This window comes from Varroa jacobsoni, unplaced genomic scaffold (genome assembly GCF_002532875.2).
Source record: "Varroa jacobsoni isolate VJ856 unplaced genomic scaffold, vjacob_1.0 scaffold_258, whole genome shotgun sequence".
In the NCBI taxonomy this organism is placed as follows: domain Eukaryota; kingdom Metazoa; phylum Arthropoda; class Arachnida; order Mesostigmata; family Varroidae; genus Varroa; species Varroa jacobsoni.
Window position 1 is genome coordinate 207,015 of NW_019213160.1, and position 27,977 is coordinate 234,991.

The following is a 27,977-nucleotide window of genomic DNA, read 5'->3' on the forward strand; positions in this document are numbered from 1 at the left end:
TCTTGATATGTTTACAATTAAGTATATATCGTATAGTTTATATTTACCTTAGTTTCATAATATACATTTGTTACATATATGCCAGCTGATCCTGGCCTAATTGAGCTGTATTCAAAAGTGCTGTGGGTCAATCACGATATACAGTGTATTTTTATACTTTGGGCGGCATAAGCCGGAAGACATTGACTTTGGTTTTAGAATTTTTTTCGTCGGATAATCTCAGGTCGCCAGTTGATCGGATGCGTTTCCTCGGTGGCGGTCTCATCTTCCTTAAAGATCTTGATTGTCTTATCCGCCTCGCAGGTTACTAGCCGTGTTCCTGACAGGTCAAAGCTCATAGCAAAAATTCCAGCTTCACTATCGATCGAACCTGGCTGTACTGGAGTTGTTAGTTTCTGGAAGTTGTAACCCGTTTTCCAGTCCCAAAATTGAAGCGAGCCGTTATCACCTCCTGACACAAGAACACCGTCCTCGTTCATTGCTAGGCAATTGACAATCGTATTATGCCCACTTAGATTCTGAATGAATTTCCCATCCGGACACATCCATTGCTTGATGTTGTCTGGCGCTCCAGAAGCGAACATGTTCAACTTCGGATGAAGTACAAGCGCACGAACGGATTTTTTATGGTGTGTTAGCGTTACGCGGGTTTTACCTGCAACGATGTCCCAAAGCCGTATTGTTGAGTCGTGACTCCCTGACACAACTTGCGGTTCAGTGGCCTGAACAAGGACACTGGCCACCGTATTTGTGTGTCCGGATAGGACATGAATATTGGCCTTTGTCCGCATGTCCCATACACGAGCAGTCGAATCCCGTCCACCAGTGATGATCACATTGTCAATAGTCGGATGTAAGCCAATCGTATACACGCCTGAGAGATGGCCATGGTAGTGCCTTATAACTTTGTTTTGTTCAAGATCCCAACATTTCACCTATGCAAAAAAAAAACAAATATAGATACACAAATGAAAAATAAATTAAATACAGGTAATACGTATGATCTTGGATGGACGCTAGCTCTGTTAATACTCGCCACCCATAAATAAAAAATCTAAGAATATGCATTTTCCGTAAGTACCGCGCGAGCTGGTTGACCACGAAACTGGATGATCTAAGAATATGCATTTTCCGTAAGTACTGCGCGAGCTGGTTGGTCACGAAACTGGATGAAGCTCGAAATTTCCTAAAATAGCCGTATATGGGAAGTGGTACTTCTATAAACTTCTTTCAAACAATATTTACAGAGAGGTATCGATATTGATTTTCAGAAGTATATGTAGCTTACATAGCTGAGGAATAAAAACGAAATGATCACATTACGTTTAACATAGCATTAAGGGCTTTTTAGCAATAACGAAAATAATACTTTACCAATATTTTAGTACAAATTGTCACATAAAATAAAGGCGAACAACAAAGTATCTATCGATCACTTAAAAAATTTACTTTGCACTTGAAACAAATGAAAATTCCTGAATATGAAGGAACCATTAACAGTGCCAATCAATGATAACCCATTCGATCCCGCAATTAATGTATCCTGATATTCAAAATTTTGCATTAGTGTGAATAGAAATATTCTTCACGTTAAACATTTAGGAAAAAAATCGAGTATGGGACACTTTACATAAATTTTTACATTACCCCAGTATTGCATTTTTTCACTTTACTTTCACAAATTAATTCACAAGCTACGCCTGTCTCTTATCCATTTTTGGTACGCTTCGTTGTTTTTTGTTAATGTCTCGAAACAGAGTATGTACCTGTTTGTCTTCGCCACAACTAAACAAGTATGGGTGGTGTTGACTGACAGCAAGTCCGCGTACGCCCGAAATGTGTCCTGTTAAGGATAGCTTAAGTTTCCCACTGGCCAGGTCCCAGATCTTGATGATACGGTCGTTGGAACCGGTGCAGAACCATTCGTTAGTTGGATCGAATGCTACGCAGCGCACCCAGCCAGTGTGCCCGGAGATAACACGATACAGCTTCCATGGAGGGTGCCATGTAGGCTTCGGAATCGAAGGTTTTTTCAACATCTGAGCAGTCAGTTGTTGCTGGTTCCCAACATTGCCTTGTCCGGCGAGAACCAAAGGCCCAGAGGAGTTATCGCTGCTTCCAGCGTCTGATTTGTTGTGAGCACCGCTATTGGTCGTAGAGCTAACCGATCTTTGACGGGAACCCTCACTGACGAGATGCATCACTGGCCCGTACTCGTCTCTGCCTTTAGTTCCCACACGCAATTTGTGCGCTTTCTCATCAATAGGGGGCAAGGCGCCCTCCTCACATATGAACATGTCATGACTACGTTTCAACGAACGGAACACAAGCGTGTGTACCGAGTGCTTTTGAACATCAGCCATTGTCCTGAGCGTCACACGACTGTTGAGCGATGTGGGCGAAGAAATTATATACAAAGATAATGTCGTAAAATACCCTTCCGAAAGAACCTAGTAACGAATTCCAGTTCGGTAATACAGAACATCGACAAACGTGTTTTTACAATTATCACAGTTCACCACCGTTTTCCTTAATTCATTTGTTGAGATTGTCGTCGTGACCACACGCGCCTTTTGACGATAATAACTAAACGCCTAGGGTTGTCGGGGTCCGTGGATTAAACAAATCGGCGGAACAGCGTCGATCAGGTCCGAGGTTATTTGCAGAAGATCTTTGGCGGTTCATTTGGGACAAAGTTTCAGATGTCATTGGGATGATATTAGCCACAGGGTCTTTGAAAGGTAATGGTAGTCATACTATGGATATGCTTATTAGCTGACTAAAGTTACGTTTACTTTGTTTAACAAGTAGCCAAAAATATGCAGACTAGTGCGGGAAACAAACACTACTGGAGTACGAGGTACTAGTACTTGAGAAGCTTTGCGTAATCGCACATTTCGTCGTACAAAAAATCTACAATTAATTACGAACGCTAATGCTCAGATTCAAACATATAGTACACAACCTATGTGAATAAATGAAGTCTTTATACTTACAGATGCTGTGTTACGATTGCAATCAAGCACGAGTTGTTTATAAAATGCGATCGACTATACGCTATTTATTTTCCTTAATGATCTTCGAAGACTATCAATCGACGAGCTGGTTGTCAAAACACTTTCTATTTTGGGAAAGCACTTGCTTTCAGTAAAACGGCTAAAATAGATAAAATCTTGTTTCGTCTAAGTTTTCTATTTACTTAGAGCTAAAGGTCTATATGACATTTCTGGTAGTCGTGCAAATCATCCTGAAGAAGTATCGGCTGGTATTTTTTTGTATGTAGTGTATTCGAGAAACACCGAAAGTTATAAGTAGTTTGAATACAGGACTCAGTTTTTGTGTACATCGTGTTCGAAGAATATCGGGAGTCGGAAGTGATTCAAAGGCCAGGGTTAAAATGTATGTTAATTTTTGAAGCATTAAACAGCGCGAGGATTTAATCCGGGCATGGTGTCAAGTTCAGCATACAAGAACTAAATGCACTATTAATACATGTCGTAAACCCCTGTCCGGTGCGCTACGTACGTGTCCAAACCATAACGTTTTTTTTTTTACTAACCTTCCTTTAACGATACCAACTCCTTAGGCATACATAGCACATAATACCCAACCATCTAGAGTTGCAGGAATGTTGTCCGACCATTTCCAACATTTTTGCTCAATTCCTCCAACGCAATGTATCTGTGTAGTCCAAGGCCAGTATGAAAGCCCTTAAGTATACGCTGTATAGTATTTTTAATGCCTACATGTCCACAGGCCTTTTCAGAATGACAGGGCAGAACACAGCTTTGATTAGCCCGGAATCGCACTAAAGCTGTGATTCGAAACAAAAGCACGTTGGTGTTTTTGTCGACTATATATCCCGGAACCTCTACTTTTCATCTTTCGCTCAGATGAAAAATTTGTCAGTTTCACCCTCCGGATATCAGCCACCTCGAAGCCTTCAACTCGATCGTGAGCACAAACAGGAGCTTCGCATCCGAATCGCATTTTTCCTCCCGTATCATAGTGCATAGAATCTGCCACTTGGCAGCACCGCGATGCCTAACTTAGAACTCGTACTGCACACATCACAGCACATAGCGGAAGTTGTATCTAGCGCGTACGCCGACGTTTCGGGTTTAAGTACACATCGGTACATCCAAGTTTTACAAAAGTCGCGAAGTCAAGCGAGGACACTACAATAAGATGGCCTTTGAAGTCGTCACACCAACACGATTCCGTAACGTTTTCTAGGAACGTCTCAAAATTCGAAGCAGCGACCAGGTGCTCTGCAGCAGGAACCGTTTACGTTGGGCAAACACGTACAGGCGTTCATAATCCCCTGAACTTGCTCATAATATCATTCGGCGTGAGGTAGGTCATGTTGCGGAAATCGCTAAAATAGACGTGTCTTGAACTCATTCCACGTCGCTTTATTGCTTGCAGCGAATTTTACTAGTACTGACTTGGACCAAGAAAAAATATGCATGAGCAAGCCCGAATAAGCATTTATGTCGTTAGCCCGGATACATTAGTTAAATCTCAAGTAGTCAAGAAACGTTAGCTTCCGCAGCGATACGGCATCCTTCACGCCATCTATACAATGTTCCACCGTAGACCATAGCTTTATAATTCAGTCGAGCATTTCGTCCGTCCTCGACTTGAGTAGTTACCCGTCAACTTAGCTCCGAGGACTCGCTACCACCAGTTGCAGCGACGATGCCTTTGTTACTTACCACTTTACACGCCCTTAAATAGTGATGCTAGTGAAAATACCTAGGACTAAGTATTTTAGCGGTTGGTGTCGCAACTATATATATACATCTAACACAGAGTAAGACGTGTTGATTGATTCATCGAATTTCATGGGGTATTGTAGGCTCCTGTGTTCGAACGACATCGGTCAGCTTGACCAAACTGCATAATGAACAAAACATTAATCGAAGCCATGACGTTATTTGTTGTCGATTCAACACGTTCGAATACTGACTGCCGCTTCTAAGGAATACTTGGGCTATCGCTGTAGCGCATGTCGATTCCACAACAAAATCATTATTAACTAACTGATTAACCCACATCAACACTCAGCATAGAGTGGATACGAGTGTTGCATTAGGTAGAATGATCGAAATGCGTTAATTTTGTGTATATTGAGACTTATCATTTTTGATAAACGCATTTTTCGTATTTAGGCGTATCATGCTATACTTCTCGTTCATAGTAACGAAGATCTTTAAGATATAACGCTAACAAATCGTTGAACTTTTTTCGGCACCTTGTTGCCGGTATAGGTCTCACATTGTGATTTGCTTTTCTGGCGAAGTAAAGTTCACGGGTGAACGAAGCGTGCATCAAATAAATGCATGCATAATGTTAACGATATGTCTATCAGATCACAAAATTAAGGCATGATCGGACGCTTTGGCGTCATTTCTATTTACTTGCATACCCCTTGAATATACAAGACGTTTAGCTAGCTTTTTTTAAATGTATGATAATCCCTTCCTGCGAAATGGCTTTGCTGTTTAGGTTTTTTGTCAGCTATGTGGAGAAAAAACACGGCATAACGTCAACAGCAAAAGAGCGATGAAAGTATAAGATAGGACAGTAGAATACTATTAACGAAGCCCTGGTGGTCAAAACCGCGCCGTCCCACAACCAGCTGTTATTGCCAATATCAGTCCGCCACTGTTGAGGCGGCCAACGGCATTCGTTCCCGAGAATCGACTCGAGAGAAATCGGGTCCACTGTCCAGGAGAGCTGTTCTACGTTTGGATGCAGAAGAGTGGAGTCATAGAACAGGCTCAATCATGCGGCTCCTGTTTGCTAAACTTAGCGATAAATCCTGGATTTGATTTATGGAACAAATACCGTTGCTTCGCACTGGACGAGGCTAGCCATTGAATATAATGCCGACCCAATTCCGAACCCTACACTCGAAATAGTTAATATAGCCAAAGGAAAAATTATACAGTGTAGTGCCACCAGCTGCTATCACGAGCAGCAAGCACACTAGCTGTGTGTCGCGCGATTCGTAGCGCGTTGAAAAGCAAAAGTATAGCGACAACTAGACACGTAGGAAATAGTCGACTCAGTACGCGAGCGCTCAGCAGTTAGCAAGGCAGAGGCCTATGTTCCACTGGTAGGCCATGTCAACGCAGCTCGCCGATCGCTTGTACCGTTGTCAATCTGTTTTTGTAAGGCAACGCCACCTATATTTGCTAGGTGCTTTTGGCAACCTGGGCTAAGCTACTGATTTGTCTCGCGCTGTATTCGACACACGTCGCCGATCCAGCGGCTTGCGGTCGCTCGCCAGCCATTCATCGAAAGCCAGTCAACGCTAGCCAGCTGGCCGGCATGTACTTTCTTTTAATTAATATTGTGTCTCGATTTGGTGCAATAGAGGCAGCACGTTCGCAACGCCAGGTGCCGTTTTTGTTACTGCTGCTAGTACAGATGCAGACGCTTCGTGTGTCCCTCACCCGGCGACGATGCCTCTTGGAGCTGTTGACCTGAATAGATATCTCTAGCCTTACGGTCAGTACCAGTTGTGAGTACTGACGCCGTCCACTTACGAACACCATGTTAATTTAAATGATCCTAAATTTGGCAGCAAGCAGATGTTCATCGGCTTCACTGACAAAACTATGCTGTCCTAACTATGGTTCCTATAACTATATATATATATATATATATATATATATATATATACGATTTTTCTTAAAACTCATAGGATACATTTTGTACAATAGCGAACCACAAGCGAAAAGTGGAGGTAGTGGAAGCCGCTTTCTTGCTTACCACTCCTGGCTCCGTTGAAGCTTCGCTGGATCGGCCCTCGGCTCGACACGTTGCACTCTTCACGTTGTCGACAACGATAAGCCAAAAGTCGTTAGAGGAGTTAACGTAGCCTGACCGCTGGGTTTCTGGCCGAACTGCGAGCTACCAACTCTAACCAAGCACGGGACTGTCGGTCCATCGACTCTGCCAGGCGCAGCCATACCATTCTGGTCTGAGACGACATTGCCACTTGGCCGGGCTATTATGTATTTGTGACAGCAGCGCTCCCACAGCGCAACGCCATCTTGTTTGTTTGTCAGGTCACAACTGCACGCTTCCATTAGCATCGTGCGCGTATGTGAGTAGTCTATTCACAGGGGTCTGCCTTTACTGTGAAAAATGTCTGCCTCGCTCCCTCTTTTCGTTTTCCGGTTTTGCCAGCGGCCCAGAGACTGACTGCTGACATCGTGAAGTATTGAGGTGGCTGCCCACCGTTCTCTTTGGCCTGTTGGATCTACCTGATGGTGAAGTTGGTTAAGGCGGATGCTGTGTCCGACCCTCTGTCTATACTTTTTTTACAAACATACACACATACACGTCGATCGGAAGATCAGCTGCTATGAAATGAACGTAAAGGAGAAGCTCATAAAGCCGGCTGTGGTAACAGCGCTGATAGCACCAGTGGTATGGCATGATGAAATGCAGCAGGTTGAAGTACGCGTGAGTCGCCATAGTCAGCGTCGGCCATACGGTCTGCCGTAGGTTCGGTCCGCTTTGTCCGCCAGATCTTCTTTCTCTCCCTCAATGTATCCCTCTTTCTCATTTCAGCGACGTTCGTTTCGGGTTTAGTGTGCCGCAAGTACGATTTGGGGAAGAAGGAAAAAACGTAGTGGAGAGGAAGAGAGAACCGTGTGCTTTGTCGCGCTCCAGTAGTTACTATAGCACTAGCTGTTCTGCCGGATGTGTGTTCAGCCCTACTGCCAGCTCGTTATGGCCAGTGGCAGCGGACAGTGGAGCGGATGCTCGTAGACGGCGCTCTACACGATACGGGAACACTGCGTCGACACGTCGCTGAACGGTTCGCCCGTTCAGCGTCGAGGGGAACTCGACCGGGGCGCCACGAAACTGATGACTGGCCTTTATTGTTTAGCATCAATCGCAGAACCAACGGCATCACCATGAATCTAATCACATAAACAATATAAATGCTGGGACAACGAATCCAATATAAACCGCATCCTTTGGCCAGTCGCCTAGTGGCTAATCAAGTAACCGTTTACGCAGCTTATGGACAACAGCGGCGTTAAACATTGGCATCGATTTATTCAGGAGCAAACAGTGTTTGAGCGGTGAAAAAAATTGAATGCAGGTGCGTTGCGCCGTCACCCAAGTGCAGCTGGACAGAGGTCCTAATTGTTGATAGCAGCAGGAATTATCATCGTATTAATATCCCCAGGGTGCTTGTAGTAAACTGGTTTTAATATCTACTAAGGCCGAATAAATTGTAAGTTTATGTGAGGTTGAACATCGCAGTTAGCGAAGCGCATCGATGACAAACACGCTACAGACAACGACGAAATGTTGTCCTTCACAGAAACGTCTGAGTGCGCTGGTAACTGCGGGGCGATGTTGGAATCTGCCTGCAACTCTGCCCCGGGAGCAGAGTTAACTGAGTCTTATTAGCAAAGTTGAGTTCGTTAGCATAGTCCATCGAGTAGCCTCGTGCGTCGCTGCGTGTGTTTTGTTTGTATCGATAAACACTACTTTGTGGAATGGTTACGGAGTAGAGGTGGTATTAGCCGGAAATATACCGCAGAAACATTGGCAGTAACAATGACAACGAAAACCGCAGTAACAGCGAAAATAGAAACAACAATAGTAACAGAAAAAATAGAGCAGGAAAGTTGCGGCAAATCGATATTGCTGTGTCAGTAGGGCGGAGAGAGACAATTACTTGTTGATTGGTGATGGTCCACACACATTCATAGCCTACACGGTTAATACTGGTTAACTGTTTAAAGTACGCTGAGAGCACATCCTGGTCCGGCATAGTACGCACTTGGTTACTTGGCCATGGCCGGCTATGTGAAATCGCGGCTTCAGCGAACTGGAACCGCTATCGACGTAAATCGTCGAGAGTTCGTTTGTTGTTAGAGCTTCTTGTAGAAAATAGACGAAGAGCGGTCCGCTGTTCGGACCTGAGTGTTTAGTGGGTTTGTGGTTGATGCTGATTCGAATTGTTTACAACGCTTTTTTGCTATTATCTGTGAAGGGTTAATGGGCGATTTTGTCTTTGCCAGTAGGTCAACGGCGTTCGAGAATACGAACAAGTTATGGCGATGTAACACGAAGATGACAGAGGAGAACTGCGCAATTTCCATGCTCAGAACATTGGCCATCATCGTTCGCAATCGTCGATAGCAGCAGCGGCGGCGGCGGCGGCGGCGACTACCATGAGTGTCAATGCGAAGTTATTTTTACTTATGAAGATGCCACATGATTACGCCAGACGAGCTGTAACGGAAAGAGTCTCTCTTCTTATTTACCGTTATGACCGACGTGTTCGCGCCGCGTGGTAGAGCGGCATTTTTAAACGTATCGATTTGGCGTAAAACGGGCGTCTCCGGCGTCGGTAAATCGAGAAACAGAAATGCTCTTAGTGTAATGATACAGGAATACAAACTTCCCTAGAAGCTTCCGTAAGACGACCACTTTTAGTTACTGGCACCGTATTCAGTGAACACAGAAGCCGAATGATAGATCAGCTCGTGATTGGCTAATTATGATAAAGCCAGAGCGGACCAGCGAAAGACGTCTAGTTGGCCTTGAGAGGCATATTTTTATATCGGTGGCCGCCTGTAATCTATTGTATCGACATCTGTGATGTGTCCCGCTTTGCGAAGAGTTTAACTCACAGTCAATTACAAGCGCCACTGGGAATACTAACTAACAGAGGAGAGAAGAAACAGCCGGATCCCTTCGGGATATCTAAGGTAAGGAAGTAATCTAAATGTGTGTTGCAAGCCAGCGTATTTACCAAAATAAAGAATATAGTTAATTAATTTCCCAAATTGTTATTACTATCATACAAAACGCTTTTTACTAAATCTTCCAAGCGACTTACTATTGTGTAGGCCATTAGGAAACAAAATGCCACGTTTTGGAAGTCGCGTAATTTTTAAATTAATGTGGTACATTAAGTTATACATTATAGTGGCAACATGACAGTGCCAAATATACGAGACGCGTTGGAAATGCTCGCCTAACGCCAGAAGTGTTTATCATAAGCAAAGCATTATTACGTTTTTCGCAATATTTTGCGTTAAGTCATCCAAAAAGTTGTGGCGTGCTGATGTGAGATCTCAATTCCTAGACTCATAATATAACTTGTTGAAGTTGAAGATAAAATGCAATCTAAGTCTGTTAGCTTAAGGAAAGGCTTGCGACATGACTGACTCGATCTAGAAGCACATATATAGAGCTCTATATATGTATAGTCGTGTGTAAAGTTTGGTGGAACTAGTTTACGCTGAGGTATCTGATATATCAGTAAAACTTCTCATTTTATTTACTTACAGCGCTTCTCGTTGAATTGACAGGTAAAAGCGTCATTAGTGCTACTACGCGCTATGCATTTGGTATTTGGTTTTAGAGTGGCAACCATTTAGAAGCGACACCAGGAAATATTTAACCTTGTATGCGACAGATGTCAGAAGAAATAAAAAAATTAGCCCAAAAAGTAAATTGCCGTAGTAACGTTCCAAAAAGAAAGTCGGAATGTTACAGTCAATTGAATATTAACCTATGCGATCGGTTCATATCGACGACCGGACAAATTTTGGAATTTAAGCAAAGATCAAGCGAGTGCATATTATTTACTTCGAATACACATTTGATAGACACGTATAGTGATATTAACAACTTTTTTCGTATAGCTATGGGGCAGACAAAATTTTCTGTTAATTAGAGCTTGTTTTGAGTAAACAATCAGCGATGGCTCAGTAACTATGCTTACGTATTACGCCAATGTTTTTCTTTTGACGGATACGTACGTAACAAAACAACGAAAACTGATTTGATTATATACATCGTTAAACGTTTTCTTCTTTTTCTTTCTTTTCATCTGCGATCTTTGCTTTAACAAGCAAAGAACAGGGTAAGCGCTAATTGTGCTATAGTACTGTTGTATTGTCAACTATTCCTTCTACGACATGGCTCGGTATCACTTATCACTTTAGCACTGGTTCAAAAACCTCCCCCAGTAGGGGCTCGAGGGGGAATCGTGGAGTATCAGGCAGGAGAGTGAATTATTATTTTATCATTTTTCTGATCCTTCAGGGTTTTAATATCTGGAACCAAATAGTGTTTTCGTCTAAGTCAAATCAGTTCGCGCAAGACGAACCGGTCGAAACTGTCATAACTTTATTAAATAAAAATACCTTCTAACTCACATATATTATATAACAGCTAAAAAGACAAAGGTATTAATAGTAAGTAACGTAAGCAAGAAGAACATATATTTGTTTAAAGAGTACATATAGGAGTATCATGAAATTGTATGTACTATTTTACATACAGCAGATATTATTTCAACGATAACTCTTATCCATGGGCCGAGCTTTACTTAAGCCATTGCCGAATTCTTCTGAGCGCTTCTGCTTATCAGTTGTATTATATCATATGATATTTTAGTTATCGTGAATCGGGTACTTCACCACTTTTACCCGCCTAAATAAAACAAAGGGAAGCATTTGGTGGCCTTAGTTACGATAATGGCAAGCATCATCCGAAATCGCCTACCGTGATCCTGTCTCCCAAAACGTGGAAATCATATGCCGAAACGCTTATCGCATATTTCATGATGTCTAGTTTAATCTTCTATCCTTTTTATGTAACGTTGTACGGTCGAACGAGAACCGACGTAAAGACCATAAGATATTGTCTTGTCTATAAATCGGATTATCATGAAGCTCTAGTGCGAACCACAGTGGGTTTTTCTCATTTTTACTGGACAAAAGGAAGTGGTCACAGAAATAATCAAAGCCTACCTATCGTTCGACAGAGTACGCCCATGTTATCATTCGTTAATGTGAATTCCATAATTCCATTAGAGAAAAAACTAAACGAGATTTGCCAAGCGACGGCTAGTAATGACAGAAACACATGTAAGCGGCATGTGTACACGGTTATTGTTATTATCCGTTGTTGAAATAGTTTCGCCTTGGCCGATATCAGACAAGCTGGAACTTTGTCAAGAAATAAGTCGGCTTCATTATGCTTCATTATATGTCAATGAGTTGAACAGCTACTTTTTTGGTTCGCTGTAGCGCACGTGCACAGAAATCGAACGAAGATCGACCGCTTAGCTTAGGAGCTAGACCCTGCCAGGTGCGGCGTTCAGCTCACACGTGCTTGGCAGATTTATGTGAACAAAGTGGGAAAACGAAACCAAAAAATATCTGCTAAACGCGTTCTTATGAAACTTATGAAAAAAAAAACAAAGTTTCGAGGTTAAGTTGGAAACCAGCAGGCGAAGTAGGATCACAGTTTTCCGTTATTGGTTCTTCATTTAAGTATCTTGACGCCCGCGAGTATCATCCGCATTGCCAAGAATCTATCTGACGCATTGCTATGACCGTATTCTCGTGTAGCTTTGTGCGGTTTGGCCAACTGCTTTAATATCGACTATTGGCTATTACGAGTGTGAAATGGATAGAAGGAAAACATTTTCATCTGAATAAGGTCGCTGACAGTGACTCGGTAGCAGCTACGTCTACGTCTACGAACACTATATTACACGTTTCATTATTGTCCCTTATGGTGAAACGAAAAACGACCGAGTGGGCGTTAGAAGCGCTGCAGGCCTTACGATTCCGTGAGAGATCTGTGCATTTACCCAGAGTGTAAGCTGATGATAAAAATCATGTTTAGATCCAGCCTCTAGACAGAGGGATTCAGGAAAATAGCAAAATGCACAAAAAAATGTGACAATGAGAACATGTGAGACATATAGTAATAAATTGAAATTCTATGCCAAGCAAATACATCACGTAGGGTGCACTCTTGTAATCCCGTAATTTTTACGTTCTGTCTAGAATGAAGCACAAACCCAAAAGCGGCGAAGGCAGGAAATCCGACTTCTGAATCAGCTGGTATTCAATGCATTTGCGCCGATTATTTGTGAATAAAAACGATTATACATGGTGCGTTAATGTTTTCCGAAGCGTCAGAGGAAAATTTCTATAACAATAAGCGAAAATCAACAACAGGGATTTGACTTAAAGGGTTAGAAGGCTGATTTAAACGACACAAAAAGCCATTTCTATTAATCGCGGGCTTTCAGTGCTATAATTAGCAGTTTGTTTTTGAGAGAGAAGTATCTATCGCCAGCTGCATCGTCCACATAAAGCCCGATGGTTTGTCTTGTTTTTTTTTGCACCTTTTGGACTGATTGTTAGGCTTTCAACGTATTAAATCCGAATCCGTTCTTTTGTCGCGTATCAAACTACGCACGTAAATAGGATACTGCAAGTCATGTGAGTCACTGGTTTACACTACTTATTCAGCCTATCAACAGACTGGTCACGATACCCTCCAGACAGCAATCTATGCTAGTTGCATTGAGGTTCCTCGTTTTTCTTCTTATTCTTGGCGCTGTTGTTGTTGCTGTGTTTATTGTTACTTGTGGTTACATATACGACCATGCCATATCATTCTGAGAGAACGCACGCATACATATATAGAGCAGACAGAACACCGATGCTGCGTAGAAGGGGGACGATGGTTCCGGGAAGATGGGACCTGCTGCTTGACTGTTATCATGATACGTAAAAACAATTCATCTTGTTATTGCTACTCGAGCAGCTCTGCAACTAAAATAGCAATAATAGTAATGATGATGAGATTAGCATAAAAAATACCAGAGTGACAATCAAAAAGCCACACCGAGTCGGTAAATAGCGACATCCTAATGAACACTCGAAACTGGCTGGCAGTAGAAGAATGGATATCGGACGTTGGACATGCGACGTCCCGCTGTTCGTATGGTCAACATTGGAGAGTTAATCAGCATACGCCTATCAAACAAGTCAACGTCCGGTGACCTGACGACAGTTCTCTATAGTTAGGCTGTATCTGCGCGATAATTGGTCAGAACCAATAGGCTTATCAGGGGTACGCAAAACGTAACAGAAGCGTTTGGCATGTTCTTTCTATGGGAAAAAACATGTGCCTCTTCGTTATCGCGATTAGGATTTTTCGGCAGGATTCACGCTGGTATCGAGATGGCTTGACGTCCCTTGCCGTCGACTTCGCATATAGATGGCCAGTGGACCCACCTGACAGATCCGCGTGTCACTATTAAATATGTAGAACAATGCGATGCTTATTGTTTATTCAACGTTTATGTAAGTGATACGGAAGTGTCAATGCCTTTAAGGTCTTGGAGTTATCCAAACAACAATAATTGGTGGATGTAACTCCATTAACAAACTGTCTGAGAATTTTTCTCTGCTCACCGTTGCTTTGAAAATTCGCGTAATAAGACCTCTTTATCAGCAGGACGTTCATACTCGATTCGATCATTTAGAAAAAAAAATTCTCTGGGAACAAAATCTGCAAGTTGGAAACATATTATCGTTTGTGGCAATCTACGGATTCTATCCATTGGGGATCATTGTCGGATCGGTCTCCGTGTTATTATTATTAACTGATTTATTATACATTTTAACAGCGTTTACCCTATTCAAATGTGATACACTTTGCGTCCGAGTAACTTTCCTCCAAACTTTTAATTAGCGTAGCTAATACTCACGATAACAGTGCAGCAGAAGTGTTTTATCAGCCGTGTTCAAATCATACGCAAGGATCGATGGAGAGGTGACGTAGGAAACGCGACGCGAGCAGTCCTTAGCCTCTGATAGACTTGCTTAGTCATTTCCAGCTATAATTGCCATAGGCTGTAAAAGAGTGCTACTTGCTATCATTGAAACGTTCACTTATCGGCAAAGCGCTATTGATTTTCCTTTGAAGCGCAGCCATTCGGCCATTTTGGCCGGTGAAACTTTTCGTCCCTGCGTAGCGTAGAATAACGTTTACTGTCGCGGCTGTTATTCGCAATTGAGCTGACACCGTTAGACATATAAGTACTTCGATCTTGACGTCGAACCTCCTGTCCTTATACGCATACGGCTATAAAACAGAACTGCGCCCACAAACCTCTGCAGCCCGATTAATTACCGATTTTAACGAAATTATGAAAGCAATTGAATCACATGGGCCTCCACATCCGTTTTCACTTAGTCCGCTCCCCATTCCTCTTCTCTCTGATGTTTTTGCCACGAGCTGCTTATGATACGACCCTAGGTTACCCCTGTCGACGCTCTGTTACGTAATAAATTAGTGTGTTGCGCATCAGTCATTCAACGACAGCGGACGGTTTAGGTGAACCCGAGCTTGGGTCAAATTGGTGCATAGATACATAGGGAGCTGTGATGAAGCTAACAGTTAGTCGCGTATCACATTCGCTCCATGGTAGTCGCCACCGTAACCTGGCAACGGTAAGGCCAAAGAACAACAAAGTAGACATTACAGTGAGAAAGGAACCCTTCACTGCCGCCCTGCAAACAAATAGCAGGAGGCAGTAAACCTCATTAAGGATGCAGTGAGGAAATAGCTCAGTAACGAAGCGCACCTGACACGATGCGTGAAGAGGAACACAGAACAGATGGACTATGAGCTGTTCTTTAGGCGACCGGCTAACGTGAAAGGGTTGCTAACACCAGAATAGTACGTACGTACAAAGATTGTTTGTAGATGTGTGTGCGTGGAGTTGTAGAGGTTTACCCATACCCCTAAGCAGATGTAACTGTTCTAGCTTATGCAAATAATAACAATAGCAGTTTATGTTATCAGGAGAACAGTGGACACGTTGTGTTGCGTCGGTGTCATCCTGTGGATCTACTATAGCGAAGATAGGTATCCGCTGACGCAATAAATGCTTGGTAAATATTAATGAATCTGTGGACAGTTTTTTTATGAAACAGGTAGATATGCTTCAATATTGAATAGCGGGAAATGCAACAGTGCAGTCGGCGTTCACTGCCAGCCGCTCAGCTGTTAGTTGCTATTCGCGGCCACACGACACGATACTAACAAATGTGTTGTCTGTAAATGAACAGGGTATAAGGTCAACAAGATTTATTTATACCGATGTGCATTGCAACAGCCCGATTAACAATGACAAGGCACACCTCCTCAAATGTAGGCACCGACCTGACAGATCCGAACAGTTTCAACAACCAAGTTACTCGCTGGCGAAAATTTATAAATCGATTCTATAATATAGGTGCGATAATAATGGCGTGCGTGCTGAGACCTAGCGACCATCCGCCAGCGCATGTGGTTCCGGCAAGTTTTCACCGGAGCGACACATTGATTAGGTAGTCTAACGTTATGATGAAACAGCTCAACAAAAATTGGGTACAGTGCCCAGAGTTCTCATCGCGTAGTATATAGTGTACAACGACACTGACACGCCCGCTAACACGGACCAGGGAGACCACCATTTTATTTCTTAAAGATTTGAATTCTCCGCGGTATCTTTTTCTACCATTATTACGATCCGGTGTTCGACATAAATTAGTATGGCGGTTTTTAAAAGTACTCAATTCAAATATTCGATATATGCCTGAAAGATCAAGTAGGTAGTAATATTAATAATTGATCTCAGAAATAATCGATTATAACGTACTGCAATGCTGCTAATGATTTAAAGCTGGTTGCAAAATATGGAAATTTTGTTCTCAAAGAGTACCTCAAAAAATATTCATTCAACATCTAAGACGTCACTTCATACAGCTACTTAATTTACCTTGATCCATCATCAGCTATGTTGTACAAGTATATAAGCAAGCAGCTTGTTATTCTCATGCTTATATCTTTTACTTAATTTGGCAAGCAACCGTAATCGCATGAAAAAGACAGGGAGCAATAAACGTTTCGGCAACGTTCTACAAATCTCAGAACTTTTGGTGAGCTGTCGGTCTATTTAATGCAAAATTTCGAAACCCAATAGACTTTACACGTTCACAAAGTAACACAACACTTTACATGCACCGATACAAGCTTTGCCTTCGACAGCATGTTCGTGCAAACATCTCACCTCAAGGCTCGTACGCTATTGGCAGTTAACGATTTTTCTAACTTCCACGGTAACAAACATTCTGTCCTACATTATCGAAATTTAAGGAGGCTCATTTGTTTTGTTGACGAAGGTCGCGTCATACCAAACCGCCTAATGACTAACTATATTTTCGGAAGTGTCTAACTTGCAGTTACTCTCCCTAGTAATCTCCCTCTATCGAACGACGATAATTTGTAAGTTTTTGTTTTGTTTTTTTTTCATATACTTGTGTTAAGCTGTGTACCATCTTACGCGAGACCAGAAGTCAAGCAATCAACCGGTGTCTTCAATATCTATTATAAACTGGTCACAGTAAATCATGTAACTACATTTTGTTGACATGTCGGTGGCAATATCTTTGAAATTAACTAAATGTCTTTTTTGTGTTAAAAGTGTTTAAAATATATTTGTAGCTCCATTCTAACGCCCGCTAAATTTTGTTAAGGTCCTATCGTTTCCACATTATAACTTCCCTTCATAAAGTGTAATTATTACGAAAATTGTTCAAAACAATTGCCTATTCCGTTCTCGAGATGCTCGACGCATGTACGTTATATATACATATATATGCATACGGTAAAATAGAGACGAGATAAAAACGTTCAACTGACAAAACTCAACGAGAGACAAACTTACTAATAAATAGTTGTATGCGAAAAGTTCCTTTAGTGAATGCTTCATTTGTTTCCACAAGGTGTGTCTTCCATTGAGATGTCCTGCATCGCGCGCCAGCAGAACACTTACGGAGCAAACGTTATCTTATTTCCTTATCAAAGTCGGTTTTAAAAAGACATTTCTTCTAACGACAACGGCATGTTACCGTAGCAAGCGGAATATACACAATGAAAATTCGGCCACGACTTCCAAACAGAGATACTTCATTGGCTGGACATTTCGGAACATGCTATTTCCCTTAATTTTATGTCGTGTGTCGTTTTTATTTTACCCGTTGGTCCGGTCCACCCTGCTGTTGGTGTTTTATTTCTCATAGGTAAAACAACGGGCTACTTTCTGTGGCTGCGATTGTTAGAAAAAAATGTTTATGTGTCGGAATTTGATTTTTTTCATTGTATATATATATAATATGAAGCATGGTCATTTTACTGCAGCATCCGCGTCATTGCAGTGATTAACTTCAATGATAAATGATTCGGCGATGACCAGCTTTACCGCATGAGGCTTAGGATCAACTCGGAGTGTGAAGGCTCAGTAGGATGAAAAGCTTTCACGAGTCTAGCGCATGTGCAAAACGTACCCTACGACTAACTTCTTCTGGTTATATTAACTTAGCTTCCGCCTTGCGTAAAGGAGCCGAACAGCCCTTAAGGGCTCTTTGCCACTTCGTACACAAGTGACATTTTATTATTACTTTTATTCATTGTACAAAAAAAAAAATGAAGAGGTTGTCTTTTTCATCTGTTGAAAAATATAGGATATGTTTGTCTTTCAGTTTACCCTTACCCATTTCCTAATACAAAAACGCGATGAACCCTACGATTAGCAGGATTTTACACCCTGTACGAATCCGGTTGAATTCGTTAGCAGTCAAACGTCGAATTATCTGCTCCGAAGCAAATCAACTATTATTGTTTTTTCGCAACGGCCAAAACCTTCAGCCGACAATTCCCTTTTTCGTACCCACTGCTTCAGAAGTCGAGAGAAGGTTGAAGACAATTTCAAATTAGCCGTACACATCTTCTCAAAAAACTCTCTGACCCGAAAACAAAATTCGTTTCCTACAGCCTGGTCGTTTTCATTCTCCCGCGTTCTGTTTTTTACTTTTTTAATTTTCATTTTGCCGTTGCCATGCTCCTCTACCGCGCCTAAGGCGGCAATCAGCACAACTTAGTACAAATGGGATTGAGTCATTTGATGAGCAGTGTTCTAGACGAGCCGCCTTCGCGCAATACGGCATCGTCATCATCAGGCTTGATGAGGCCAGCAGGGCCCCATCAGCTGGTGAGTTAGAAGAGGCCAGAATTTTGTTGTCGATTCGTTGTTTGCCACGGTTTAGTTGATTGTGTTAAAGCAGAAGACGCGCAAAAAAGGCAGTAGGAACAAGCGGAATTTTTGTAGTACGAGCTTGCTTCAAGCTATCTTCTCTAATATGCCACCGGTTTAGATGGTTAAGTGTCAGCCAAATGGTATCCCTTGCCTCTTCGTTTGCCACAGGCCAATATCCAGGGAGTGTAAATGACCGGCGCTCGATTCTCGATCCGTAAGCGCAGTCTTTAGATTTGCAAACACTTCCGTTATCCTTTTTAAGCTTGACAGCTTAAAAAAATCATTTGTTTGTCTCGTTCGCCATCTTATTTAATCAGAAATTAGAAAATGTAATGATATCGGCATACTGTGACGAGATATCGATTCAAAAGTAGGTAAGTTCAGTACAAAGCATACAAGTCAATCATCAAGTCCAGGAAAACCTATTTTCTTTAGAGATCGTTTTCAGGTTACATGATCCCATGATTGCAGTGATAGCTTAGTTGCCAACTAAGCTTGACAATATGTGAGATGGTCTAGGATCAAAACCGGCCATAAATACATTCAGTTTAGTGCTGGGTATTAACCGACTGACACAATGCCAGCAAAACCCAATTCAAAAAAATTTGGATTTCGTTTACGTACAAAATATATGGAATCATACAGCCGTGTACTAATAGATCCTAGGTCTTGTTTTGTACTAGAGGTAAGGCTGAGTAATACCCCGCAGAATGATTCGTGAAGGGGTCATTGTTGAGATGTCATGTTTGGCATTGACCGCAGCTACACCGATTCGGATACAGCCGATAGGAAGACAATGTTAACAAGTACATCTGGTTTTATTGAGCCAGAGCTGGGAAGGTAATCAGCAGTCAGTCGACTCACTGCGTTTGTTGGATAGCAAAATAGGCCTAAGCAACGCGTAGTCAGATCATAGTCGATACGAATACTTGCCAGATGACGCTCACCCTAACAGCGCATGCGTGTTTCTTCGGGTCTTTGGGCATGCTATTTCTTCAGGCGGTAATGAATAGCAAGTGAATGAAAGTGCACGGATTGACAGGACAATAACGATCTGAAATAAAACAGATGCATTGTCATATATATTCTGTAGTAACCGTACCACGCCGGCCGCCAGGTTCATCCGAATAGCAGTAAATGAATCGCCAAGCAAAACAATAATTGTATAACGGATTGTATATTGATCTTTAAACCTGCCATGTTGTGGCTCATCGAAGTAAGATGATTCGACTGTTGTTGACAGCGGCGACCTAGCACAAAGCTTTTTTAGCTGACACTCATAGAGTTTAGCCCATAAACTTGCCTCGGGAGTATACAGTAAACTCATTAGTTCAATACAGATATCATCATACGTTGATGTTTATTGTTCATGCGTAGAATTGTGGGTCCGTAGCGTTGTCCCAAGCCGGAGGCAAAAGAAAAGCTGCAAAAAAATGATACTAGTTATACATAAGAAGAACTAGAGTAGATGATGAGGTGACTGATGTGGACTAGCCATTTCAATGAATTAAAAATTCTTGCTACTACAGTTTCAATATGTGGAAATCTAACATCAACTGCTTGGAGAAAACAATACTCACTGGCGTTTGTTCATATCGCGTTCATCGTATTGATAAATCGTCGAACCATCGATGTTCCTGTTTTCGTGTAGGCGATCGTTTCTCGGTTCGCGACATATCTAGGCTCAGTACCGTACTCGCATTAAGTTGCAATTAGTATACTATTTTCACGCGTCATTTATGGCCATGACATATTCTCGTTCGTTTTATATAATTACTATATATATATATATATATATATATATATGTAGACTAGCCCACGTACAGGTTCAGCCCTGTGGGGCGATATCTCCAGCAGTTCGCCAGTTAAGAATAGGGGTGACAACATTTCGTAATTGAATCGCCCACATTTGACCTTATGAACTTATGGTGTAACAAATAAAGCAGATTGACTCCAGCTAATTCAATACAGCCTAACAAACATTTAAGGTACCATGCATTACAACTCATTTTGTTAGATCACTGTTAATAACACCCTATTACGGGACAAGCCTGCCTAGAATAAGCTAACTAATACAATCATAATACCTAGAATAACATAACTCTTTGAGCGCCTACCTCTGGTCGATAGTAATTAGTGAATACTCCTAACTGTGTTCCTATAACTCGTGTATTTTTAAAAAAAATGAAAAACATGCTTTTCGGTAGTAAGCAGGTGTTTACCTATACGTATATGATATCAATACGAAAGTGCGGCAAAAATTTAACAAAAAACTACGGAATCAGAGAGCTAATCAACACCAAATTGGATATGAAGGCTATAAACATTTGCTGGCATAAAAGATAAGATCGTATGAAGCGCAACTTTTGAGCCAAGATGAGTGACCATCAAAATATCTCTTGCGTTTTCGAACTCGTTAGGAACACCTATGAGAAGTTGATCTTTCACGGCAAAAAACAAATTGTTCAATATGCTAATATGCGGTATTAAATGTTTCTATTTTTGAATGTATCCATCATCTAGGCGTTGTTTAGCCCTTAACGACATACGACATAATACAACTTCTATCGCTCGAGTGTCGCGATGGTCGGGCATCTGTCCGTCATTTGGCGAATCAAATAAACAACCTTGAGCAAATACTAGCTCTATTTCGAAGCTTTTTTTGTTTTACATATTGTTCTTTCAAAGAAAAACACGTAACTATTTTTATGGTCGGTCTCGTTGTAGAACGTTTTGCAGGACACATGACAACTCGGTTAGAACTGTCTGTGATTTTCGATGGGCATTACTATCCGTAGACTTTCAGTAGAAGTTCTACGGTAGAACTAGCATGAGGGCTGAACTTCTACGGTAGAAGTTAAGCCCTCATGCTAGTCGGGGCTCGAATACAGGCGCCGGCACAGTTCCTTTCATACCGGAACCCAGCTGTCAGTGAAATGTCTAACGACGATACCAGACGTAAAACTTGAAACGTTTAGTGTAATTCTCAAAAAAAAATGCTTGCCGAAAAAAAAGCCTTCTATTGTCTGTCGCAATATTTAGTTTCAAACGAGTACACGAAGCTATAGGAAGACGAACCCAAAGCCGACGGACGCTTGGATTTCAATTTTCCAAAGATTACAGTAACAAAAACCTAGAGAAGGGTCTAACAGCGGGTGTATTCGAAAATGCTACATCGAGAAACAGCGGGAACGTTTAAAATATTATTTCGATATAAACAACCATGGCCAAGCAAGGTTCTAACCTTATACGACGTACGGGTCGATTCACAGAGCTGCTGACAAAAGCCGGGAGAACAACTGCGAAACACCTGACAACACTTAAATCTCTGTTATTTGCTCTATAGGACTCGACTCCATTGACGTTCGGGAAAGGTCGATGGCAGGTGTTCCGCCCAATGTGAAATTTCTCATGATCGTTTTCTGTTCGAGCAGAAGGCTCACTGCACAACACCCTGTGGGCGGTAGCAGTATCGATATTATTCCATTGAGAGCTTATACACCGTACTTTTAAGAATAAACTTCGTGACGATAGCTGGTCGAATCCCTGGTATATGCTGGTATGTTTAGTGACGGATGCTCTTCATAGACTATCAGGTCCCAAGTATAACCAACAGACACGTTCAGTTGAATAGTTACTAAATCCGTTGCGAAATCAGTCATTGGCAATCCAGTAGTTCTTCGGTGTTCCGCAGCTTGCTAAGAGCACATAACATTATGCAACTTTTTCTGACCCTTCCATTGGCAGAATAATTCCAATGATTTAATCTCCAGAACGCTTGTCTGCAGTCATGCCGTTATTTTAGGCACAAACGTGTCGAAATGAATCTATCTAAATAACATAACATTAGTCGTTCAAACTTAGAAATACGTATCAGCATCGTCATCGCAAGGCTATGACCAGTCTACATACGCAGAAGGCTATCACCGCTAACCTAACATATAAATGGTTCGAGTCTTATGTCTGGTTCCACTGGCATTAGGCATTACTTTAGATTACCGCAGAAACATGTGTGCTCGTGCCATGTTTTAAGCCGTCACTACATCTGTAGCCCGCAGATTCTCTAGGAAAGCGCCTTCCCTCCAAACCGTAACGTGAATAGCGTTGCCTGCCATCCTTTTTTTCTCACTGAATCTTCGTAGTATTAACGGATTCGACTTGCGCGTGCTTCACAGAATACAGAAACCCATTCGTATAATCGCGGTTGTCTATTAATATGATCGATGTGCCTAAAAATTCACCTAGGGGCTTCACTGTTAGAACAGTGATGAAGTACTGATATTTCGTTCTCTCTTGTGTTAATTTTTGTGTCTCGATGTACTTTTAGTGTTGTTGGAGGTAGATTATATGTTTGCTCAACGAACGACGTGTGGGATTCGTTGTGGCCTCGAGTTGACAGGATGACAGCGGAGTTTGGCAACGACGGGGTTGAGTTTGTCAAGAATCGAAGCTGCAAAATCAATCATTTATCAGCGCTAATATCCAAGAGTCGTCCAACGCCCAGGGATAGTTGCGGCTGTAGATATATCAGGCGCCTTGAACGGTGTCGACTACTCCTGCAGCGCAGCCTGTCTTCGACGGCGACGGGCACCCATAGACGACACACCAGTTCACGTAGAGCGGTTCCGTACAATAGGGTCAGATAGACCAGACAACACGAAATTTTTCACATGAATACGCTGGCAGTGTTAGAAGCGACCTAAGGCAGTGTCAGTAAGGACGTTGTTGGTGAGTAGCATCAGGCAAGCGACAGTAGCCCGGTCCTTGCTGGGTCAGTCAGTGCCGGCTTTACGTTTCGGGATATATGGTAGAAACTGGGCATTCCTGTCAATGTGACAGCATCTGCTAAGAAATAAAGCTATGAATTCAGGCGACCCAAACACGTTGCGGTAGCTCCGTTCGTCGAAGAGTGATTTAGACGAAATTTGCTGAGTGACGAAGTGACGCTTGCACCCCATATTCCGTCATTGTTATATTGCCGACTTCGACAAGTGATGCAAGAAGAGGTGTGATAAATATTGCGTCCTTTTATCATTTGCTATGAAAGGAGTGCATGGACTGGGTGAGCTTGTACTGCGCGACGTATTGGCCTATTGCCTGCCGAATCTTTTGGAGTGTCGTTGAGGACGTCTCGCCGCCAGGGAGTGTAAATTTTCAACGAAAGCTTGGATCTTCTGCGAGATCCAGTTCTCATCCGGTTCATTCGGGAAACTCGGAAATCTAGTTGTCGAGTTTTCGAAGTTTGATTCTATGAAACAGGAACTAGCTTTATACAGTTGGCGGCGCTCAATCCGCCCGATTGAGCTGTCTATTGATCTGTTTATCTGTCTTAGCATAGGAGTGTGTCTTGCTTTCGCCAAGCCTATTATGGATCAGCATTACCGGAAAGTCGAAACGGACGATTTGCCACCGTCAATCACAGGCTATGACGAATTCGAGATGAAAGCACTTGATGGCTTCCAGGTATGTTAAAAGCTTTTTGCGGAGTTCTTAGCGTAGTAGTTTGCCCTTGTGATGATGTTGACTTGAGCCTTTGGATCTATCATAGGTTCTATGAATTACTGTACCAATGAATTATGACTTAGCCTAAAATGCAGGTCAACTCCGATAACAACTATAATTGTGAGAGAGTACTAGTGCTATCTACGAGTGTTAAGCTGTGTTATTATTAAGTGTTTCCAAAGAAAGACAATTTCGTACGCCGCCGGCCTGACATAAGAATATAAAAAAGATACTATGTATTCAGGGCGTCAGCATGGAGCTGAACTTCCTCGACGGAGAACTCAACTACGAGGTCACGCGGGATAGTTACGCCCTCGTCGAGGATGATATTATCAAGGTAGTCCCCCGGTGTTTGGGCTCAAATTTTGTTTTGTATTTTCAGGTTATTTTAGAGTATTTTTATCTTGATTTATAAAAGTACTACAGCGTTAGACTTTCGTTGAACTCAATACTTAATGGTCTGCGCAAATTACCTACTTTATTATTAATAGTGTTCGAAAAAGGTTAGGCGAGACAAACATTTATTCATTCATTTAGAGTTTTCTATGCTATATATATACATATATATATGTATATGTGTGTATATATATATATATATATATATAATATTATATATATATATATATATATATATGAACGCATGTGCGACAAAGTAATGAGCATTCATATTATGTAGAATTGAGGTGTTCGATGCCCATGGTCGGCTGACTATGATTAACTAGAGTTCCGCGTCTACGTTACTACTAATTACATACATTTTTTGCTGATTTGTCTGGAGAAACGTTGTAACACACGACTACGTATATAGCAATGTCGCTACACACCGTGGTCAAGTTTGCTGATTATATCTACGTGATTCTTGTGAGCGGGAAGATTGTGAAATTCAAAAATAAAGAAATTAAAGTAACAGCTCATTATAAGCGCGGGTTCTGCTTTAGTATGCAACCCCTTTGCCTTTATATGACCCGTCGGGTCCAGTCGACGTTTTCCCTCAAAGTTGTAACTCCTAAGAAAAAGATTTTGTGGATGGATGAATTCTCTATCACTGACCGCACCGTTCATTATACTGCACTAACCTTTCAGGTGACATCCCACGAGGTGTCAGACGATGAAAATGAGGACCCGATCATTGTTGTACCTCTTCAACGAGTAAACTCGACGAATTTCTTCCGCTTCCAGCGGAATCCAGCCTCAGGCGAATACCTCGTTGGCTTCAAACCTAATTCGTTCCTGGTGATGATGCATCCGCGGCATGGACGGTATGTGTTTTGTCTACCTTTGTTCTGGCATCGTTACTTAAAGGTTTAGCGCAAAATGCGGCGAGTTACTACTGGTTGATGAAGTTTTATTTGTTAATTGGAACGGGATATTAGTTTCATATATTAACTAACATCCCGTTCCAACTTATTGCTACAAACAATGCAGAGGATAATTAATTAATGGAGTTGAGATTTTAATCGAAGTACGTATGCTCTATTTGTTCTATGATTCTATTTTTAATTTTTAATTTAGAGGCAAATCGTTGTGCTTGTGCTGAGCATAGCAGTTGTGTGCGTGGGAGTTAAATAAATTCATAATCCTATTTCAGAGACCTTCGAGCTTTTGTCTGCTTGGGAAAAGAGTTTCTTGATTGTGACGGAGAAACAATTCTGCGCTATCTACGACGATTCGATGGACTGGAAGGCCTCATCATCGATTTTAAGAAAAAGACGGCCAAGCTTAAGTCCTAACTGGAATGGCGTACCATCGAGATCCTTCATTCTTCTGGTAGGAGCTTTCGACCGTGAGAAAGTCTATAGAGATCTTTTTTTTAGCGGCTTTTAAACTCTTACAAGTGGGTTTGTGTACATATGTTACCCCCGTTTAGCTTGTATATATCAGTAGTTGCATACAATAATTACTTTTCGTATAGGGGGCTTAATTTAATAAAACCAAAAAAACGTTTGAGTAATATATAAAGCTGTCGTTTTGAATGTATTTCTTTGAGGAACGATTTTTCACTAAAAACATAGCACCTGCATAAATCATTTTACGTATCTATGGGACTTCTTTTCAATAGGTTTATTTTCTATATTCGTAATTGAATTTTACATTATATAATGTTTCAATACAATGACTAATTAAGAATTGGCCGATCTGTAAAAGGTATGATTTGCGAAGTCGGTTTAATTTGGAGCTATCGGAACAATTTGGTCTCGCCGAGTACCGGTTATTAACCATCACATTAGTATTCATTCCCGCTTTCTTTTTTATCGTCGTCATACTAACACATTCAAAGACTCTATTGTCGGTCGTATTATGGTTTCTGCTTTTTTTTTTTTGGGCTCTGCTAGATAAACTAGATATATTGCCGGCATGAGTATATAGACTGCTAGTAGAATTGGTAGTAGTATTGGTAGGCCTGGTCATAACTACTCCATATGTACAGATATATATATCTGCGTCCCTAAATGATGCCGTCGCCTGAACTGATTTGAGTAGTAGGCGATACATCGGATTCGAATTTATTCAAAGGACTATCTATAATTTTTATCCTTTTATGTGCATCGCGTATTTCCACTGGGGAATCGAACTACTCGTCCAGTCAAGAATAAGCATGGCCATCTTGTTCAGACGATCATTGATAATGATCGCCTGAACAAGATGGCAATGCTTATTTTTTTATTTTATGTAGATAAAAACTATACTGTATATAAAAGTATGAAAGGCGTAACACAACAGAAGTTCCAGCTGAATGTATCCTTTCAGTATCTAGCTAAATACAGATATGTAATGTAAACAATTTTATAATATATAGAATTCACAATGTACGAGAAAAGACAAGATGCCCCAAAAGAATGTGTGTGCTGTAATTTAATTGAAAATACAATGGCTTGTGTCAGTTACTGCAAGAATCTGTTTTGTCACGCATTTAGTAGGGGTTCGGTGAGGCTGGCAACCCCTCTTATTACCAACAAGAGCATTTGCATCTTATCATTGCGATGTATACTGTTGGATTAGACGAAGGGGTTCCATAGTATACCTTGCATGTTTACAAAACTTGACGTTAACAGAAAAATAAAGCCTGCGCCAGAACACCGACCATGCTACATCAACGTATAAGCCACCATCAAGCACCAATGCACTATAACATCAAATAAATTGTATGTTGACGCTTGTGAAATAATAGTTCACTGTTATCAGCAATGTGTTGACTGGAACGGTAATAAATGTGAGCGCCCACAGCAAAAGGAAGGGTTGTACATCTTAAGTAGATTATTTTAAAATTAAAGTGTGAACTAGATGTAAATAAAGATTTAAGCTATAGTAATTCAGACTGTATTTTTTAGGAGTTTTTACATTTCACTGTTAAGGTAGCTATTGAGATGACCGTTCGCTACTAACATTAACCTATCCACGCTAATTACCGTCCATAAATGTAATTGTTTGTCAAAACAATGTGAAATCTTGATGGAAAAGATGCAGCAGGTCCAAGTTCTCGCTGAAACGTCTCGATCGCTGTTTGAGGTCCAAGACCTCGGCAAGG

The 27,977-nt window shown here is 41.5% G+C and overlaps 2 protein-coding genes and 1 long non-coding RNA gene across 6 annotated transcripts; 1 reads left to right on the top strand and 2 right to left on the bottom strand.

The window, feature by feature from the left end:
* Positions 1 to 6: 6 nt before the first annotated feature.
* Positions 7 to 2,797, bottom strand: Tango4 (transport and golgi organization 4). The gene is made up of 2 exons (XM_022830206.2): positions 1,767 to 2,797; positions 7 to 935 (listed from the first exon to the last, which is right to left on the bottom strand). The coding sequence occupies exons 1-2, from the start codon at positions 2,361 to 2,363 to the stop codon at positions 195 to 197; spliced, it is 1,338 nt and encodes a 445-aa protein (XP_022685941.1). The 5' UTR covers positions 2,364 to 2,797; the 3' UTR covers positions 7 to 194.
* Positions 2,798 to 7,696: 4,899 nt separating this feature from the next.
* LOC111258732 (uncharacterized) lies at positions 7,697 to 27,761 on the top strand. Of its 4 annotated transcripts, none has more exons than XM_086967568.1 (6): positions 7,704 to 8,131; positions 9,063 to 9,755; positions 23,277 to 24,412; positions 24,696 to 24,788; positions 25,535 to 25,710; positions 26,040 to 27,761. In XM_086967568.1, the coding sequence occupies exons 3-6, from the start codon at positions 24,200 to 24,202 to the stop codon at positions 26,179 to 26,181; spliced, it is 624 nt and encodes a 207-aa protein (XP_086823694.1). In that variant the 5' UTR covers positions 7,704 to 8,131; positions 9,063 to 9,755; positions 23,277 to 24,199; the 3' UTR covers positions 26,182 to 27,761. The 4 variants fall into 4 exon arrangements, with proteins under 4 accessions (XP_022685943.1, XP_086823695.1, XP_086823694.1 ...); XM_022830207.2 differs by having other exon boundaries at positions 9,066 to 9,755; XM_086967569.1 differs by having other exon boundaries at positions 7,703 to 9,755; positions 24,288 to 24,412.
* Positions 19,749 to 20,678, bottom strand: LOC111258736 (uncharacterized). The gene is made up of 3 exons (XR_002679161.2): positions 20,530 to 20,678; positions 20,302 to 20,372; positions 19,749 to 20,003 (listed from the first exon to the last, which is right to left on the bottom strand). It is a non-coding gene; the product is annotated as an uncharacterized LOC111258736 (long non-coding RNA).
* Positions 27,762 to 27,977: the final 216 nt, after the last annotated feature.